This window comes from Chiloscyllium plagiosum, unplaced genomic scaffold (assembly GCF_037043375.1).
Source record: "Chiloscyllium plagiosum isolate Xiang-an unplaced genomic scaffold, Cpla_swu_hap1 HiC_scaffold_6, whole genome shotgun sequence".
NCBI classification, from domain to species: Eukaryota; Metazoa; Chordata; class Chondrichthyes; order Orectolobiformes; family Hemiscylliidae; genus Chiloscyllium; species Chiloscyllium plagiosum.
The window spans coordinates 50,823,141-50,842,289 of NW_028270144.1; the positions used below are offsets into that span (position 1 = coordinate 50,823,141).

At 40.2% G+C, this 19,149-nt stretch overlaps 1 protein-coding gene across 4 annotated transcripts in view; it reads left to right on the forward strand.

The window, feature by feature from the left end:
• Positions 1 to 19,149, forward strand: part of abcc4 (ATP binding cassette subfamily C member 4 (PEL blood group)) — a 624,022-nt gene that overhangs the window by 566,967 nt on the left and 37,906 nt on the right. For all 4 annotated transcript variants that reach the window (XM_087987997.1, XM_087987995.1, XM_087987994.1 and 1 more), the window contains one exon: positions 16,691 to 16,825. In XM_087987997.1, coding sequence (XP_087844123.1) covers positions 16,691 to 16,825 — 135 coding nt within the window. The remainder of the gene's footprint in view (positions 1 to 16,690; positions 16,826 to 19,149) is intronic.

Here is a 19,149-nt window from a genome sequence, read left to right on the forward strand (position 1 = left end):
AAGTTGGTTCAGCCACTGTTGGAATATTGCGTGCAATGCTGGTCTCGTTCCTATCGGAAGGAAATTGTGACATTTGAAAGGGTTCAGAAAGTATTTACAAAGATGTTGCCAAGCTTGGAGGATTTTAGCTATAGGGAGAGGTTGAATAGGCTGGGGCTGTCTCCCCTGGAGCGTCGGAGGCTGGGGGTGACCTTATAGAGGTTTATAAAATCATGAGGGGCATGGATAGGACAAATAGATAAAGCATTTTCCCTGGGGTGGTGGAGTCCACAATTAGAGGGCTTAGGTTTAGGGTGAGAGGGGAAAGATGTAAAAGAGACCTAAGGAGCAACTTGTTCACGCAGAAGGTAGTGCCTGTATGGGATGAGTTGCCGGAGGAAGTAGTGGAGGCTAGTACGATTGCAGCATTTAAAAGGCATCTGGATCAGTATGTGAACAGGAAGGCGTTGGAGGGATATGGGCCGGGTGCTGGCAGGTGGGACGAGATTGGTTTGGGATATCTGGTCAGCATCTGGAGCAAAGGGTCTGTTTCCGTGCTGTACATCTCTGTGACTCTATGATTCTATGACCTAGGTTCGATTCCACCCTCAGGTGTGGAGTTTGCACTTTCTTCCCATGTCTTCATAGGTTTCCTCCATGTACTGAATTTCCACTCTCAGCCCAAAGGTACTTAGATCAGGTGGATTGGCCATGCTAAATTGCCCCTTGTGCCAGGGATGTATAGATTAGGTGAATTAGCTATGGGGAATGTTACAAGGATAGTGTAGGGGATGGGTATGGGTGGGATGCTCTTCAGAGGGTTGGTGTCGATCCAATAGGCCAAATATCCTGCTTCTACACTATGGCGTCTATGAATAACATAACACCATGCTATCACATCAGATGCCTCAACCATCTCAAAGTAGGATGATCCTGTAAGAGCACATGTGGTACTAATGGTACTGTTTGATTCCTGACTCATTATAATTGCTAAACATTGACAGTTAATTGCACACTGGCTTATAAAGAGTTAGGACTAAGCTATAAAAATCATAGAGATGTATAGCACGGAAGCAGAGTTTTCAATCCATGCCGATCAGATATCCTAAATAAATTTAGTCGCATTTGTCCCATATCCCTCTAAAACCCTCCCATTCTTCTACCCATGCAGATGCTTTTTAAATGTTCTAATTGTACCAGCCTCCACCATGTCGTTTGGCATCTCATTCCATAGACACATCATACTCTGCACAAAAATGTCACCCCTTAGGTGCCTTTTAAATCTTGCCCCTCTCATCATAAATCTATGTCCTCTAGTTTTGGATTCCCCTACCCTGGGATAAAGACCTTGGCTATTCACTCTATCCATACCTCTCATCATTTTATAAACCTCTACAAGGTCACCCCTCAGCCTCTAACACTCTCAGGAAAACAGCCCCAGCCTATTCACCCTCTTCCTATAACTGAAATCCTCCAACCCTGCACATCGTTGTAAATCGTTTCTGAACCCTTACATATTTCACAACATCTTTTCTATAGTAGCAAGACCAAAATTGAAATCAGTATTCCAAAAGTGGTCCAACCAATGTCTTGCTTAGCAGCAACATAACCTCCCAACTCCTATACTTAATGCACTGACCAATAAAGGCAAGCGCTCCAAATACCACCTTCACCATTCAGTCTACTCCCTTTTTAAACAGGGGTGTCACCCGTTCTCCAGTCTGTCACGTTTAAGTGGGTTATAATACTGTTATGTTATGGGACTGTGTCTTTAAATTGTTTTTTGTTTATTCATTTTAGTGAGATGTGGGCATCCCTGGCTGGCCAGCATTTATTGCCCATCCCTCGTTGCTCTTGAGAAGGTGGTGGTGAGCTGCCTTCTTGAACCATTGCAGTCCACCTGTTGTGGGCTGAGCCACAATACTGTGAGGGAGGGAATTCTCCAGGATTTTGATACAGTGACAGTTAAGGAATGGTGTTATATTTCCAAGTCAGGATGGGGAGTGGCTTGGAAGGGAATTTTAAGGTGGTGGTGTTCCCATATTTCTGTGCCCTTGTCCTTCTAAATGGAATTGGTCTTATGTTTGGAAGATCTGTCTGGAAATCTGGTGAATTTCTGCAGCACATCTTGTCGATAGTACATACTGCTGTTGCTGAGCATCAGTCGTGGAGGGAGTAGATGCTTGTGGGTGCAGTGTCGACCAAGTTGGCTGCTTTGTCCCGGATAGTGTTAAGCTTCTCAAGTGTTGGTACTGCACTCATCCCCAGGCAAGTGGGGAGTACTCCATCACACTTATGAATTGTGCCTTGAAGTTGGTAGATAGGCTTTTGGGAGTCAGGAGGTGAGTTACTCTCCACAGTATTCCTAGCCTCTTAACTGCTCTTGTAGCCACTGCATTTATGTGGTGAGTCCAGTTAAGTTTCTGATCAAAGGTAACTCCCAGGATGTTGATAGTGGGGAATTCAATGATGCTAACAGCTTGTGGGGCTTTAGAGTTGTTTTTTAAAGAACATTGGAACAAGATAAGTAGCATGAAGGGATGGGGTCAAGCTCCCTCAGAAAGCAGGATTTTAATTTAATTTTAAGTTGCTGTTAGGGTTTGGAAGCTGATCTATACGTCTCCCTGCTACTGAAAAATGCTTGAGTGTGTTTATAGGATGTTACTGTATGAGAACAGTTGCTGTTTAGCTATTAAATAATCTATTCTTCTATTAAGTTATTTGATTTTTTTTTCTGTTTGTCTTTTAGTTACAGTGTGAGAATAATGTATGTTTTGCTTCAAGCCAATAGTTTGACCAATCAAATTGCACCCACAACACAACATGCTTGCCTTTAAAAATAAGAAAAATTTTTAGGCCTGGGCTATCTTCTCAACATATTTTGAGGGGGTTTGGTCTTATCCATTACAAATTGAGGGTTCTTGTCAGGATCAAAATCTCTAATTTCCAGTTGGATTTTGGATCATTGAGCTCAAAGACCACAATGAGTGGTGCGTGTTGCTGTTTTCTTTTTGCATGTTGCATTCAGTTGGTAAATAGGGTATGCTTTGTAGTAATGGCTCTTCCAGTCATTAAGAGTTTCCTGGGGGTGGAAGAAGTCACTTTGGGAGTTTTACAGAAAATGAGCAAGGCAAAGCTTTTGGAATTGGTAGACAAGGTGGAGTTGGGGTTGCCATTGTTTATGCAAAAAGGGGAGGTAATTGCAGCAATAGCTAACATTTGTGATTGCCAGAAATGTATCAGAATCTTTGGAAATGGTTAGAATTCAATTGCAAATGAAGCAGCCTGAACATGAAACGGAAATGAAAGATTTTGAATTATGATTGAAAGCAGAAGAAAGGGAGAAAGAGTTTTTGACCTTCATAGATTAGAACTGAAAATTCAGAAGTCAGCTTGAAATGGCAGAGGTGGGGGTAGAAAATAGGAGTAATGATAAGGACAGTGATAGAGAGCCATAGACCTGGTGGGGATTAATATATGTCCAAGCGTTGATTAAGTTTGACAAGAAGGACGTAGAAGCCTTTTTCATTTCATTTGAGCAAGTGGCAAACAAATGGAAATGACCTGCGATCAAACAAAGTTGGTAGGTAGAGCTAGTGAGGTGTTTGCATCACTATGAGAGGAGATCTCTGAGGAGTATTATGTGAAAAAAGCCCTCGTAAGTGCATATAAACTAATACCAGAAGCCTACAGACTTGGTTCAGGAATCTGATGAGGGAACCTGGTCAGACGCACAAATGATAAAACAACGTATCTCTGATAAATGGATAATGGCATTGCAAATAGATCAGACATATGACACACTTAGATGATTATTTTGGAGTTCAAAAATTCACTTCCTGAAATCGTGAGTGGAAGAGTAGAAATTTAAGGCTGCAAGATTAGCTGTGGAAATGGCAGATGATTATGAGTTAGTACATAAATCAAAGTTTGGCTTCTGAAACCAATTTCAATCTGTGAAGAAGTTAAATTGTGGAAAAGAAAAATCCTCAGGTGGTAATGGGAAAACAGATCTCATTGAAGATAGTAAAGAAAGTTTACTAGAGGTTAAAACGGAAACCCATGAGAGAAAAGGGATGTAAAAAGCTCACATGAAGTTGCATTGTTTAGAAAAAGCACTGGGAACTTGGAAGTGGGAAAATAGGATAAGCCAGTGAGTTTTATTGAAGTGGTAAAGGAAAGCACAGTAGAAGTTTACAATCTGTACCAGAATGTACAACCTGATCAGGGGTTGGTTGAGTGCGGTGTGGTTTACTTGGGTGCGGTTTACTCATGTATGCCAGAAGGAGCAATTAAAGGAATTAAGATTAAGAGATACAGGAGCAAGTCCAACTTTGGTGGTGAGATGAGGTGTGTAATTGGGAAGGAGTATTTCCAGAAAAGGTGGTAATATGTGGAATTCATGGTGAGAAAAGCAGTGTTCCATTATATAAAGTGAGGTTGGAGAGTCAGGTGAAAAGTGGTGATATAGGTCATGGAGAGATTCTGATGTCCAGAAACACAGTTTAGCCTCTGTAATGATATCGCTGGATCAAAGGAGGGAGTACTGCCTAGTATAGATGAAAAGCCAGTGGAAGAGTCAGACAACTGAGGTATAACAGTAATTTTTCCTGACTGGTAACAAGGTCACAAAGCCACAGATTGAAACAGGTGGAGAAATCAAGGAGTACTCTTAGCGAAGTCAAAGTTCAGTTATCAGAAACCGTGCTTGAGCAAATCGTTGGAAAGAAACAAGAACAGGTGGAGGACAATGTGGATATTTTTACTTCAGAGAAGTTAGATGAATTACAACATAAATTTGAAAAACTAAAGCAATTCTATCAAAAAGTACACACAGAAGAAGAGTCTGAATGTATCCTAGAATGTTAGTATCTTAAAAATAAAGTCTAGATGAGAAAATGGAAACTGTCACATATTCAGGCAGATGAAAAATGGGCAGAAGTTCATCAAGTTGTATTGCAACTTGGTGGGTTATAGAAAGGAAGTGTTCCAGGTAACACATGAATTACCAGGAGGAAGTCATTTGGGAGTAAGGAAAACTCGAGCCAAAATACAAAAATATTCTTTTTGGCTTAGGGTGTATAAAGATGTGGTTGAATTTTGCTTGACATTTCATACTCAGGCAGTGATGAAACCAGCACCTTTACTATCATTCCTGCATTTGAGGAAACCTTTACAAGAGTCTTAATTGGTTGCCTAGGAACCTGACAGAAAACACAAAATGGGATGAGTATATGTTGACCGTAATGAATGTGTGTATGACATTTGCAGAGGCCATTCTATTGCACAGTGTCATGGCTAAAAGGTTTGTAGAAGTGGTACTGCAAGTTTTTACAAGATCCAGATTACCACAGAAATGCAATCAAATAAAGGGTCAAATTTTACATCAAAGTAATTCATGGAAGATATGGATATTTTCGGAATTAAAATCCAGTTCAAATCCACTGTGAATTATCCAGAATCCATCAGGCAGAAGATGCAAAAGCATAAGAATATATACCAACTGGTTCAAGAAAGGCTTCTTCCCCGCTATTATTAGACTACTGAATGGACTTCTCGAATTTCAAATCTAATGTTGATCTTGCTTTTTGTGCACCTCTGTGCAGCTGTAACTTTGTATGCCTCTCTCCGTTCAATCACCCTATGATCTGTATGACTTTTGTGACGGAGCTGCTTTGTTAACAAGGTTAGTGCAGTCCTTGGTTTTTGTTTTCAGGGAAGTCATAAATGATACAGACTCCGAAAAGTCTGGAGATTGAAGGGGTTTAGGGCCAATTTAGATTGAAGGGGTTTAGGGCCAATTAGGGCCAGTCTAGATGAGAAAATGGAAACTGTCACATATTCAGGCAGATGAAAAATGGGCAGAAGTTGCAATACAACTTGATGAACTTCTGCCATTTTTCATTTGCCTGAATATGTGACAGTTTCCATTTTCTCATCTAGACTGGCCCTAATAATAGCTAACTGCCTCAGGCAAAAAACTTTAAAGTTTAAACAAAAACACAAGTACAATGAAAGGGGCGAGGCCAGTTCTCCTCGCTCAGGTTTTCTCTGGTTTGTTTTTTTCTCGCAGTAATGTTGAAAAACTGCTAGACCCAGAATTAGGTCCAGGCTGGTACTCTCTCTCTCTGACTTCTATCTTGTAAGAACTTTTATATTTGATTTTATCTTTTGTGTCAAGGGGTGTTTATGGGGATTGTTGCAAGTATCTGGAGCAGCATCATTAGGTGAGATGATCTGTTGGGTTTTCAGAAAGGATAAGTTGTTTGGTATTCTGTTTTCTGTTCTTCCTGTTTCATTCAATAACCTTGTAAATAAATTCTGTTTTGTTTAAAATGAAGTGGTTTGACCAGTTGATTCTCTCCTGGAATACCCACTTTACACCTGCTTAAAACAACTAGCAAAGTTAGGGCCTGGGCTACCTTCTTGAAATGTTTTGAGGGGTCTGGCTGGGTCCATAACACTTTGTTTGTTATGATCTGCCTGTACTGCTTGCAAAACAAAACTTTTCACCGTACTTGGGTGAGAATAATAAATAAAATATGATCGCAGGGAGATGGTAAAATGGCATCAAACTTTAAAGTGTTAAGGGCTTATAGTCAAGACTAACCAAAGGTTTGGGATAAAGGAATTTCATTTGTACTGTTTGCAATTAGGTATATACTTAATAAATTAACTAAATTCAGTCTACTTTAACTGGTTTTTGGGCATGACATGAGTGGACCACTGAAATTAATGAAGGAGAAATTGATGAGTCAGAGTTCAGAGACCATATATTTGAACAATGTGTCAAATTTTAGGAAAAGCTTAAATAGAACAGATAAGTTGGCTGGCAAGTGTTTAAAAAGTAACAAAACGTGATGAAGTGGGAAGCAGAGAATAAATTGAAATTTCACCATTTTATTGTGGAGATAAAGTGTTATTGTTATCCCCAATGGTAGGAGAACATTTAAAGGCAAAAATAGGGGATGTTATCAAAATTGAAAAGAAGTTGAGTGAGTGAATTGATAAGAATGCCAGGTAGAAAGAAATCTCACATTGTGACATGTGAATATGTTGAGAAGGTATTTGGATAGGGAAAGAAAATAAAAGGAAAATGTGTTACCAGTTAGAACACAGAATGAAGAACCAAGTTCAGATGATTCTGCATTGGATATCCTTGAAATTAAATTGGACAATGACTAAGTTCTCAAAATTTAGGATAAATTATTGATTACCTTTCAGAGGAAAATCAAAATTGCCTAAAAGAGTTAGTAAAATAACATGGGAGGATATGTGGAAATAAGCTGGAATGTACTAATATAATTAATACATAATATAGATATTAAAATGGCTGTTCCAATTAAGCAACATCCTGATAGACTTAACCCTCTAAATTTGCACAGCTTTAAAAAGAGATTGAACGTATGCTCAAAGACAATATAATTGAAGAAAGTTGCAGCTTAACTGTAGTAATGGTAGCCAACAAATATTTGGAACACTGCTTGCAGTTCTGGTAACCCTACTATAGAGAGGGTAGCATTAAACTAGAAAGATTGTAAAATATATTTATGGGGGTGCTACCTGGACTGGAAGTTTTGAGTTATAAAGAGAGGTTGGATAGACTGGGATTTCTTTTCACTGAAGCATAGGAGGCTGAGGGGTGACCTTATCGTGGTATATAAAATCATGAGGGGTGTAGATATGGTAGATAGTGGACAGTTTTCTCCATGGTAGGGAAGTCTGAAACTAGAAGGCATAGGATTAAGGTGAGATAGGAGAAAAAGAAAAAGGGCCAGAGGGACATTTCTTTCACACAGAGACTGGTAAGTGAGTGGAACAGGCTGCCGCAGGTCGTGGTGGAAGTGAGAACAATTTTGTCATTTAAGAGACACTTACATAGGTACATGGATGGCATACATATGGAGGGATATGGACCAAAAGCAAGCAAATGGAACTAGTTTAAATTGTAAAAATGGGTGCCACGGGCAAGTTGGGCTGAAGGATCTGTTCTCATGCTGTAGACTCTATGACATAGAAGGAACATTTGAAGCATCTATCGGAATTGTTCGATCAACTTCAGGAGGTGATAAACCTGGCTAAGAGTGAGTTCCCAAAAGCCCAAGTCACGTTCTTTGGCCATGTAATTGGACATAAACAAGTGGTCCCACAGAATGTGAAAACAAATATTATTGAGTTTCTCATACTGTCAATGAAGGGGGAAGTACTACGATTCCTGGGACTGAGTGATGTTTGTCAACAATTCATTCCAGATTTTGGCAGTGTGGTTGTTCCATGACTGACCTGTTGAAGAAATGCTTAAAATTTTTATAGATAGAAGAGTGGCAGAAGGCATTTGACAACCTGAAAATTGTCGAAGAGATTGGTGCTGGAAAAGCACAGCTGGTCAGGCAGCATCCGAGAAGCAGGAGAATGGAAGTTTCAAGCATAAGCTCTTGTGTTAACCACACCTAATTACACAAAGCCATTCAAGGCAGCTATCATGAGAGTGATATAAGTATTAGTGCTGTACTCTTGCAAGACAATGGCATGGAGATAGGAAGACCTATTGGGTACTTTTTTTTCAAAAAGCTGACTATTCATCAATAGAAATAATCTACAGTTGAGAAGGCGACCTTAAGTTTGGTGTTGGCATTGCAACATTTCGACACTTACATTGCCAGTATTGTGGTTGAGATAATTGTATATACTGATTTATTTATTTATAGAAAAAATAAAGGACAGAAATTCCAGACTATTTAGATGGAGATTATTATTACAGCCATTCAATTTGAAAACTATACACTTGGTAGGAAGGGAGAATGTAATTGCCAACACGAAACAACTGTGATGAAGGAAGGCGGAGATGGCTGAAGAAACAGATTGTAGTATTGAATGCTTGCATGCTTAGAGTTAATGTGATCATACTTATTGTAGTGTATTAAAAGCATAAGACAAAAGGTTTTTAAAATTGAAGCCACCTTTGTAAGTTATTGGCTCATTTATTTTAAAGGGGAGAGTTGTGATGATACTCTGTCTTTAAGACGTATATTTTGTTTTTTTTTCATAAAAGGGGCTGAGACATAGGAACCAAGCAGTCTGTTCCAAGCCAATAAACTAAACACCTTTTGAGGCCTTTTTTTCAAGCTGGAACATCAGAATTAGCATGAAGGGGTGGTGTCAAGCTCTCACAAAACCAGGATCTTAGTTTAACGGTAAACTTAGATGTTTCGATTGTTAGTGACGAAAATAAAACTTTGTTTGTTTGCTAAGAAAGTTTTTGTAGTTAATGGCAAGATCCTGGGTGTTAACAGTGGTAACTAAGGTTCTCCAAAGTCCCAGAGAACATGATTTTGTAAACAATTGTACGTTAAACTATATGTTTATTTCCATGATAAGACAGAGTCATGTTCTCAAAAAGGCTATTAAAATTTCCATTTCATGTAATGTCCACTGTAGAGAGCAGATTGCAGGCTTTCCTAAAATAACGCTAAATATCATAATAATCCTCCTGCGTTCACTTGGATCCAGGATATGGTTCTCTGCACAGAAAAAAGTAGAGGTTCACACTCAACTGAAAAGATCAACTTCTTGAGGAAATGAAAATGAGATTGGAACTTACCAGACTGAGAAAAAAGAAGAGCATTAACCCCTTAAGAGTTAAGAATCAGTTTGAATTGATTCTGTGAAAATTACATTTCTACATAAAAGAAAATATAAACTATACTTGTGAAATGTGCTGTCTCTCCAAACTAAGAATAAAAAGTGGGAGGTTACATTCTGTGGTTTGATATTGCCTATAAAGATAATGTGTATATAATAGCTCAATGCAAGCTAGTACTTTACAGCTATGCTACAGCCTTACCATTGAGATCGACAACCTCAGAGAATGAACACTCTGCTCCAATTTTATTCTTTTGCCCCTTGCCCCCCCACCACTAATGTTTGTGTCTTGTGTGTGCTCTAATCAGAGATTACCTATTTCCTCCTGGTAAAATATCATTTACACCAATTTTGCAATCACTCCTTTAACACCATTATCACATTGTGCCCCATGCTCTGGGCACCCTCCCCACCTGATCCACTCTCTCCTGCTTCACCTTTGTCAATTGAGAAAAATCATAATTTTCTAGTCACCTTCAGTTTTGAAGGGAAATCTGAGAGCATGAAGCATTATCTCAGTTTCCTTCTCCAGAGATGCTTCCTGAGTTTGTCCAACATTTTGTTTTTATTTCAAATTTCCAGCATCTGCAATATTTTGCTTTGATTTGCTTATTTATTTGTGTTTCTAGCCATCAGGTTTTGTTAATTGCTTCAAACATGAAATCTTACAGTCATTCAGCATAGAACTAGGCCCTTGGGCCCACAATCACTATGCTATCCAATAAACACCAGACTAGTAGGGATTCTATGATACCACCTGCCTGCACTTGGTCCACAGTCCACAATGCTCTGACATTTTAAATGCTCATCCAGCCGATTCTTAAATGTTGCAAGAATACCTGCTTCACTACCCTCAGACAGCACATTCTAAATTTCTACCTCTGTCTAGGTGAAATCAGTGCCTCTTGTAATTCTGTATGCCTCAATCAATTTACTGCTCAGGTCTTTCTGCTGCAGGGAAAACAAACCCAGCAAAATCTCCTCATAACAGATTTTTCATCCCAGGCAACATCCTGGTGAATCTCCTCTGCACATTCTCCAGTTCAATCACATCCTCCCAATTAGTGTGGCAACCACAAATGCACACAGTATTCCATCTGTGGCCTAATCAATGTCTTATAAAGTTGTAACAAGATTTCCTTGCTTCTGTATTCTATGCCCAGCTGGTGAAGGCAAGCAAGCCCGGCTGCCTTTTTCACGCTAGCTACCTGTGCTAACACCATCAGGGACCTATTGATTTGAATATCAAGTTCTCTTTTTTCCTCGGTAATTGGCAGAGACCTACCATTCATTTATGTATTTCCTTCCCTTATTGGACATCCCAAACTGCATCACCTCAAAGTGATGATGCTCCGTTTCCCATTTACTAGCTGACCAATATCAGACTACAGCATGGGACCATCCTCTTCATTACCAATATCATCAATTTTCATGTCACTTGCAACCTTACCGATTATAACTTCTACATTTGTTCATGTACATAACAAAGAGCAAGGGTCCCAGCACTGACCTCAGTGGTACCCAATGGTCACAGGTTTCCATCACAAAATATCCTTTCACCCTGTTCCTCCTATTTGCAAGTAAATTTTGGATCCAGTTTGCCAAGTTGCCATGGATCCCATGAGCTCTTACCTTTTGGACCAGACTTGCATGTGGGCCCTTGTCAAATGCTTCATTGAAGTCCATATAAACCATATCAATTGCACTACCCTCATATTTAGTCATCGATGTCATTCTTTTAGTTATCAACTTGAAGTTCAGAATTCCTTCTTAGAAGACATCTGTCTATACGGCATTTGTAGCAAGTGTGCTTTTGGCTATTTTGATAACAGCTTCTGAACCATTTGGTTTAGTTTTTTAGTATTTCGCTGTTTTCCTAAGCATTATTTTCTTCTTCAGTCAAATTTGCCATTGGATGTTTAATAATTTAGTTTTGTTCTGCAATTTGTCTTGCTTTCAATTTAGAGCATGCTTGCTTTAATTACATAAGGTTATATTTGAAGGCATTCCTTTAAAATAATCTGGTTTTATCAATAATCCAGAGATTCATAAGAATATAATCCCTTTAGCGTGGAAGCAGGCTATTTGGCCCATTGAGTCCAAACTGATCCTCCAAAAAGCATTCCACCCAGACCCATCCCCGAATATTTCCCTCTAACCCTGCATTTTGCATTGCTAATCCACCTAGCCTTCACATCCCTGAACACTGTGGGCAATTTAGCATGGCCAATCCATCATATTTGAACTGTGGGAGGGAACCCACACAGACACGAGGAGAATGTGTGTGGAGTTTGCGCAATCACCTGAGGGTGGAATCAAACTCGGGTCCTTGGTACTGTGAGACAGAGTGCTAGTGCCATTGTGCCACCCCAGCAGATGGTATGCAGACAAGAGAAAGGAAGAACAGCTCCAAATAGAAATTATAAGCATGTTATTCTTATGACTGGATGGAAAGAGAAAAATCAACAGAAACTAAATAAAATAGAATGGGTTGGATTTTAATCCTCGACAAATAGGAAAAGTCAGGAAAATTTCTAACTTAGTGCACCCACCTAGGGAAGTAGTGGTTCCAGAGGCAGAATCTTCATTGCAAAATTTCAGGTACCTGCTGTAATTCAACCAGTCAACCCCAAGCAGTTCAGAGGCAGAGGCAGCCAAGCACTGCTAGTTATAAGACTGACTTTGTCCCATAGCAGTCAAAAGAGAAAGGGCTTCAAATCCCCTCATCCTTCACAAATATCCCATGTCTGATCCATGCCAGCTCATGTCACATGTGGTCCCCCTGTGGTCCTTCGTACTAGCCATAGCGGATTATGCCCCCTGTTATGGACTAGGCCAGACCACTTAAAACATTCTTAAGCAGGCAGTCCAGACCATAACTTTGCAGTTTGTTTCAGTAAGTGTACAGTGAAAATTACCTGGATTAAGTTAGCAAGTTGACTACCAGGTTTAAAACCGACAAATATTTATTCACAAAATTACACAATGAAACACAAATAACGGAATAAAGAACCACTACAGAACTCCGCCTATCCAAACTAGACTTAAGCATGCTGTTCTGAATATACACAATAGAGCCAATAAGCAAACCCCCTTTAAAACACAGTACAAAAAAGGGTCAAACGCTTGCAGATTAAAGTTAGAAGGCAGAAGAGAGAGTTTCCACACAACTCACTGTTGAACTCCCAACCAGTTCTAGACTGAACTAAACTGCTCAGACAGAGAGCTGACCATTCTCCTTTCATTCAACAGGTCATTTCTAAAACATGACCACTTTAGCCTCATCTGTTTACGCATAAACAAAAGTCGTCTTAAAATCCTTTACATCTCTGTACCAAACCAGTCTGATCGGAGCCTAGCCTGCTTTATTACCCCTCTGAAAAAAAATCAAGGATAGAGTAGCCTTGATCCAAGGAACAGTTTTTAGAAAAAAAAGGACTAGCTTTGCGACACCCCTAACCTAATGGTTATTTGGGCTCTCCCTGGGAAGTATTAAAGTAGCTAAGTCCCCAGATCCTGGTAGAATCTATCTCAGAAAATATTGAGGGAGGCAAAAGAACAAATTACTGGAGCATGGACAAACATCCTGTTTTGCCACAGATGAGGTCCCAGAGGACTGGAGAATAGCCAGAGTTGTCCCATTGTTTAAAAGGTGTAATGGATAATTCTGGAAATTACAGGCCTATGAGCCTCATATCAGTAGTAGGGGAATTATTGGAAAAGTTTCTCCGGGACAAGATCTATACACACTTAGAAGCAAATGGACCTATTAATGATAGACAGCATGGGCTTTTTGCAGGGGAGGTCATGCCTCACTAACTTGATTGAGTTTTTGAGGAGTTGACGAAGATGATTGATGGAAAAGCAGTTGATGTTGTCTACATGGACTTTAATAAAGCCTTTGACAAGATCACTCATGGCAGACTGTTACAAAAGGTCACCATGGTATTGGGTGAGCTGGCAAGAATAATACAGAACTGGTTTAGTCATAGGAGACAGAAGGTAGCAGAATGGAGGGTTGTGACTAATGGTGTTCCACAGGGATCAGTGCTGGGACCTCTGCTGTTCATGGTCTACGTAAATGATTTGGAAGAAACTGTAGCTGGTCTAATTAGTAAATTTGTGGATGATACAAAGATTGGTGGAGTTTGTGGATAGTGAGGAGGATTATTTCCTATATATAGATATATAGGATATAGATCAGTTGCAGGCATGGGAAGAAGAGTGGCAAATGCAGTTTAATTCAGACAAATATGAGGTGATGAATTTGGAAGGTCAGGTATAGGTAGCAATTATACAATAAATGGCAGAACCCTTATGGGTATTGATATGCAGAGGGATCTGTGCGTGCAGATTCACAGATCAGTGAAGGTGGCAATAGAGGTAGATAAGGTAGCTTGAAAAAAGGCCTATGGTATGCTTGCCATCATTGGATGGGGCATTGAGTATAAGGATAAGCAAGTTACACTGCAGCTTTATAGAACTTTAGTTAGGTTACATTTGGAATATTGCATAGTTCTGGTCACCACTGTAAACAGAAGGTTAATTGGTTTCAGGTGTCTTATATTTTGGCCGCTGAAACATTACAGGCTCTGGATAGTAGACCTATGCATTGTCCGTATTAGAAAGGAATTCATTTAATGTAGTGAAAGATTGTGAAGTCATGACTTTTCCACACTGAACTGCTACTATGGAGTTATGTGTAGCATACAGTACATAAATGGCCATGGGCATAACGTAGCTTAGCAGGATGCTGTTTGAAAGGGTTTACTCATCATGATGGGCAAGATGAGCCATGGAGGGATTGAAGATGAAAATTGTAGTCTAATATTGGGTAGGATGAGGAGAACTACTTAAATAAAGCTTTCATACCATGCAGTCTATGGTTTACTTGAATTACGGTGAATTATGTATCCTTAATAACAGAGTCTGACTCGATGAAAATTAGGGAGGGCTAGAACCCTGTCTGTCTCCACAATAGAACCGGCCAAGCCAGAAATTACTGGTGTGCACTTGAGACCTCAACAAACCCCACACAATAAATCCAGAATTGGGTACCAGCAGCCATCTGAAAAGGGCTCCCATGTCAACATGACTGAAGATCTAGTCCAGTATTTTTTGTGTTCCTCTTCTCTTTCACTGTATCTTGGCAGTACCTTGGTCTGTTTATGCATTGTTTTTTCATTCTATTTTATTTGCAATTACTCTTTTTAGTTATGAATCTCTGCCCTATAATTTATTTTTTTTCATAATTTCGCTGATCTCTTCATTCAGCAACCCAAAACGTAAGGGTCCATAGTCTCTTGGAAGTAGAGATTCCTACTTTGAGCATTACCCCCGCACCCCCCCCCCCCCCCCCCCCCCCCCAACAGTGAGTGATTTGACTACTGCCAATATGCCAACATGGAAAGCAATGAGGAGAATGGGGAGATGAAGAGAGTGCCTAAAATCAAATGGTAGTGTGCCAAAACTGTGAAGTTGTTAAGAGGGAGGAGCTTTGGTTCGAGGGAAACTAAGGACAAATGGAACTCAGGAGAGATACATATCCCTTCTTTAATTGGGAAAAGATCTTGGAGTGCCAATAAATTGGGAAATCTAATGAATAGAATTAGAAAACAAATCTTTTAGTTGGGAATTTAAAATAAAGAATAAATAAAGAAGGCTAAAAAAGAACACAGTCCCAAGATATCCTGGGATATTAGACTTTTCAGTTTATCATATAAAGAATTACTTTCGAAAATAGAGATGACCTGCAAATGACAAACAGTCGGATTCATTCAACCATTTATCATCTCTATACTACTCTTCTCTCGTACAGTCTGAGCATCTTCTCTTAAAAACTTTTTTTTTTATTTCCCCATAGCTATCACTCTCCCACATCTCTCTAAAACCAAATAACCCATCCTGACGTACAACATTGGTTGTGTTTGGTGAGACAATCATGTGCCATATTGACTTCTGTAAAATAAGACACTTACTCTCCTTACGGCAACATGATGAAAGATTAACAAGGAATTAATCATCCGTGATAGTGTATACCATTGCAAAATCAAGTCCACTTCAATTTTTTTTTAAAAACTAGGTTTAGTTCAGGTTGTACATAGTCAACTGAAAAATGCTACATTGAGTTCAAATTAGATCTGAAGTCTCGTTCCAAATCAAATTACATAGTGTTCAAAAAGAAACTGCAAAAACTCAATTTTTGGGTCCTTCTATCTGTGTGAGCTGTGTTTCACACCTCTTTGCTGATTAGTTTAAAGGCAGTTGTGAACTCTAAATGAACTGAGCGGCCTTTCTGTTGCCTGGCCCAGACCTGCCAAAAATTGGGGAAGGCTTTGGGTCAATTTATGGCCACTTAAAGGCCACACCACCTGTGACAGTGTTTTATCTAGGGTGGGGAAAGGCTGTACAGGAAGCCCAGTGGCTTTAGGGCTAAGACTAATGTCAAGCACAAGGTGACACCTTGGGCCGATTAGACGCAGGGGTACCTTCTCACCTCTGATTCAAACCCCAGCATCTTGAATCTGAGTCCAACACCCACCCACTTGCTCAATGAGAGCCCTGACTTCAGACTTAACTGTCAAGAGTATGGTGCTGGAAAGGGCTCCTGATGAAGAATTTTTGCCTGAAGTGTCAATTTTCCTGCTCCTCGGTAGCTGCCTGACCTGCTGTGCTTTTCCAGTACCACATTCTTGACTCTAATCTCCAACATCTGCAGTGTTCACTTTCACATTCAGACTTAACTGGGCTCCCCAGTGTATAGGACAACCTGTAGTTTGGCATCTGAGTTTCGAGAAAGACTTGCTTCTGTGATAGGTACAGATATCTCACCTTAAAGTAATTCAAGCTGCTCCCAATATTATATTGCTGCAAGGTAGATGTGGTCATTCTTCCGTCTCTCTCATACATTGATGCACCCACACCCACATGTTTTAGTCGGGAGAGGCACAGGTGCCACATTCTGCTTTCAAATGAACAATGTAACAAATCCAAAAACCCAGCTTGGAAATTGAGACTACTTTAATTGACAGTGCAAATTAAGCATTTTTGTTTTGTTTGTTAACTGTAGGTGCTTGAGGCAGGAAGAGTTGCAGAGTATGCAGAGCCCTGTGTTCTTCTAGAGAACAAAGATGGTTTATTCTACAAGATGGTGCAACACTTGGGCAAGGCTGAAGCAATTGCTGTGACAAAGACAGCCCAAGAGGTAAGGCTGTACATAAAAATATAAGTGAGTCTTAAAGTTCTTTGCATAATTTTTAAACTCCATAAGATCATAAAGTATAGGAGCAGAATTAAGTCATTTCGCCCATCGAATCTGTTCTGCCATTCAGCTGTGGTTGATGTATTTCTCAAGCCCATTCACCTGCCTTCTCCCCGTAACCCGTGATCCCCTTACCACAATGCGGCTCAGTGGTTAGCACTGCTCCCTCACAGTGCCAGGGACCCAGGTTCAATTCCAGCCTTGGGTGACTGTCTGTGTGGAGTTTGCACATTCTCCCCGTGTCTGCGTGGGTTTCTTCCGGGTGCTCCAGTTTCCCCCCACATTCCAAAGATGTGCAGGTTAGGTGAATGGGCCATTCTAAATTGCCCATAGTATTAGGTACATTAGTCAGAGGAAAATGGATCTGGGTGGATTAATCTTCGGAGGGTCGGTGTGGACCTGTTGGGCCGTAGGGCCTGTTTCCACACTGTAGAGAATCTAATCTAATCTAATCAAGAACCTATCTATCACTGTCTAAAATACACTCAATGACTTGGCCTTCAAGACCTTTGCAGCAATGAGTTCTACAGATTAACCACTCTCTGGCTCAAGAGATTCATCCTCATCTCTGTTATAAAGGGTCATCCCTTCACTCTGAGACTGCACCCTTGGGTCCTAGTCTTTTCTAGTGGAAGCATTTTCTCCATATCCACTCCATCCAGGCCTCACTGTAAGTTTCGATGCAATTCCCCTCATCCTTTTAAACTCCCTCAAGTACAGACCCAGAGTCCTCAACCATTCATACGACAAGCCCTTCATCCCAGGATCATTCTTGTAATCCTTCTCTGGATTTTCCTTTCATGCCAGCACATCCCCCCTCGATACAGGGCCCAAAACTGATCACAACATTCCAATTGCGATTGACCAGCCTTGCACAGCCTCAGCAGTATATCTCTGCTCTTGTATTCTAACCTTCTTGAAATGAAAGCTAACGCTGTATTTGTCTTCCTAATTGCAAACTGTATCTGCAAAGTTAACCTAAAGAGAATCCTGAACAAGGACTCTCAGCTCCTTTTCTCCATTAGATTTCTGATACCACCCTTCATTTAAGAAATAGACTACGCCTTGAATTTTCCTACCAAAATGCATAACCTCATACATTCACATATTGTAGTCCATTTGCCATTTCTTTGTCCACTCCCCTAGCCTGATTAAGTCCTTCTGCAGCCTTCCTGCTTATTCAATATGTTAAGTGTCATCTGCAAACTTGCCAACAAAGCCTTCACTTCCTTCATCCAGATCGTTAATATATAAGGTTAATTGTTGGAGTCCTAACACTGACGCCTGCACTACCCCACTAGTTACCAGCTGCCATCCTGTAAAAGATCCCTTTATATGTACTCTGCTTTCTGCCAGTCAGCCAATCCTCTGTCCATGCCAGTACCTTGCCCCTAACACAATGGGCACTTGTCTTATTTAGCAGTGGCCTATACTGCACATTCTGGAAATCCAAACGGATCATATCCACTGGTTCTCCTTTGTCTAATCTGCTTATTACCTCCTCAGAGAATTCTAACAGATTTGCCAGGCAAGACTTCCCTTGATGAAGCCATGCTTGCTCAACTTTATTTTAACATGCTCTTCCAATTGCTCCATAATGTCATCTTAATAATGGACTCTAAAATCTTACCACCTATACAAGTCAGATTCTCTGTTTTCTTAAATAAAGTCAAAAATCACATGACATTAGGTTATTGTCCAACAGGTTTATTTGAAAGCACAAGTTTTTGGAGCCCTGCTGCTTCTTCAGATAGCTAGTGTACATCGGACACAGAATCCATGAGTGAAAGGTTTTTGCAGAAGTAACAAAGGATTGAAGAGGGTAGATGTGATCTATATGATCTTCAGTAAGGCGTTCAACAAAGTTTCCCATGGGAGACAGGTGAGCAAGGTTAGGTCTCATGAAGTACAGGGAGAACTTGCCATTTGGACACAAAACTAGCTCAAAGTTAGAAGACAGAGACTGGTGGTGGATGGTTGTTTTTCAGACTGGAGGCCACTGGAGTGCCACAAGGATTGGTGCTAGGTCCACTACTTTTAGAACATAGCGCATAGAACAATGTAGCGCAGAATAGGCCCTTTGACCCTCGATGGTGCGCACCTGTGAACTATTCTCAGCTTGTCCCCCTACACTATCCCATCATCATCCATGTATTTATCCAAGGATTTTTTAAATTGTTTATAATTTCATAATTTATATAAATGATTTGGATGTGAGCATAAGAGGTATAGTTAGTAAGTTTGCCGATGACACCAAAATTGAAGGT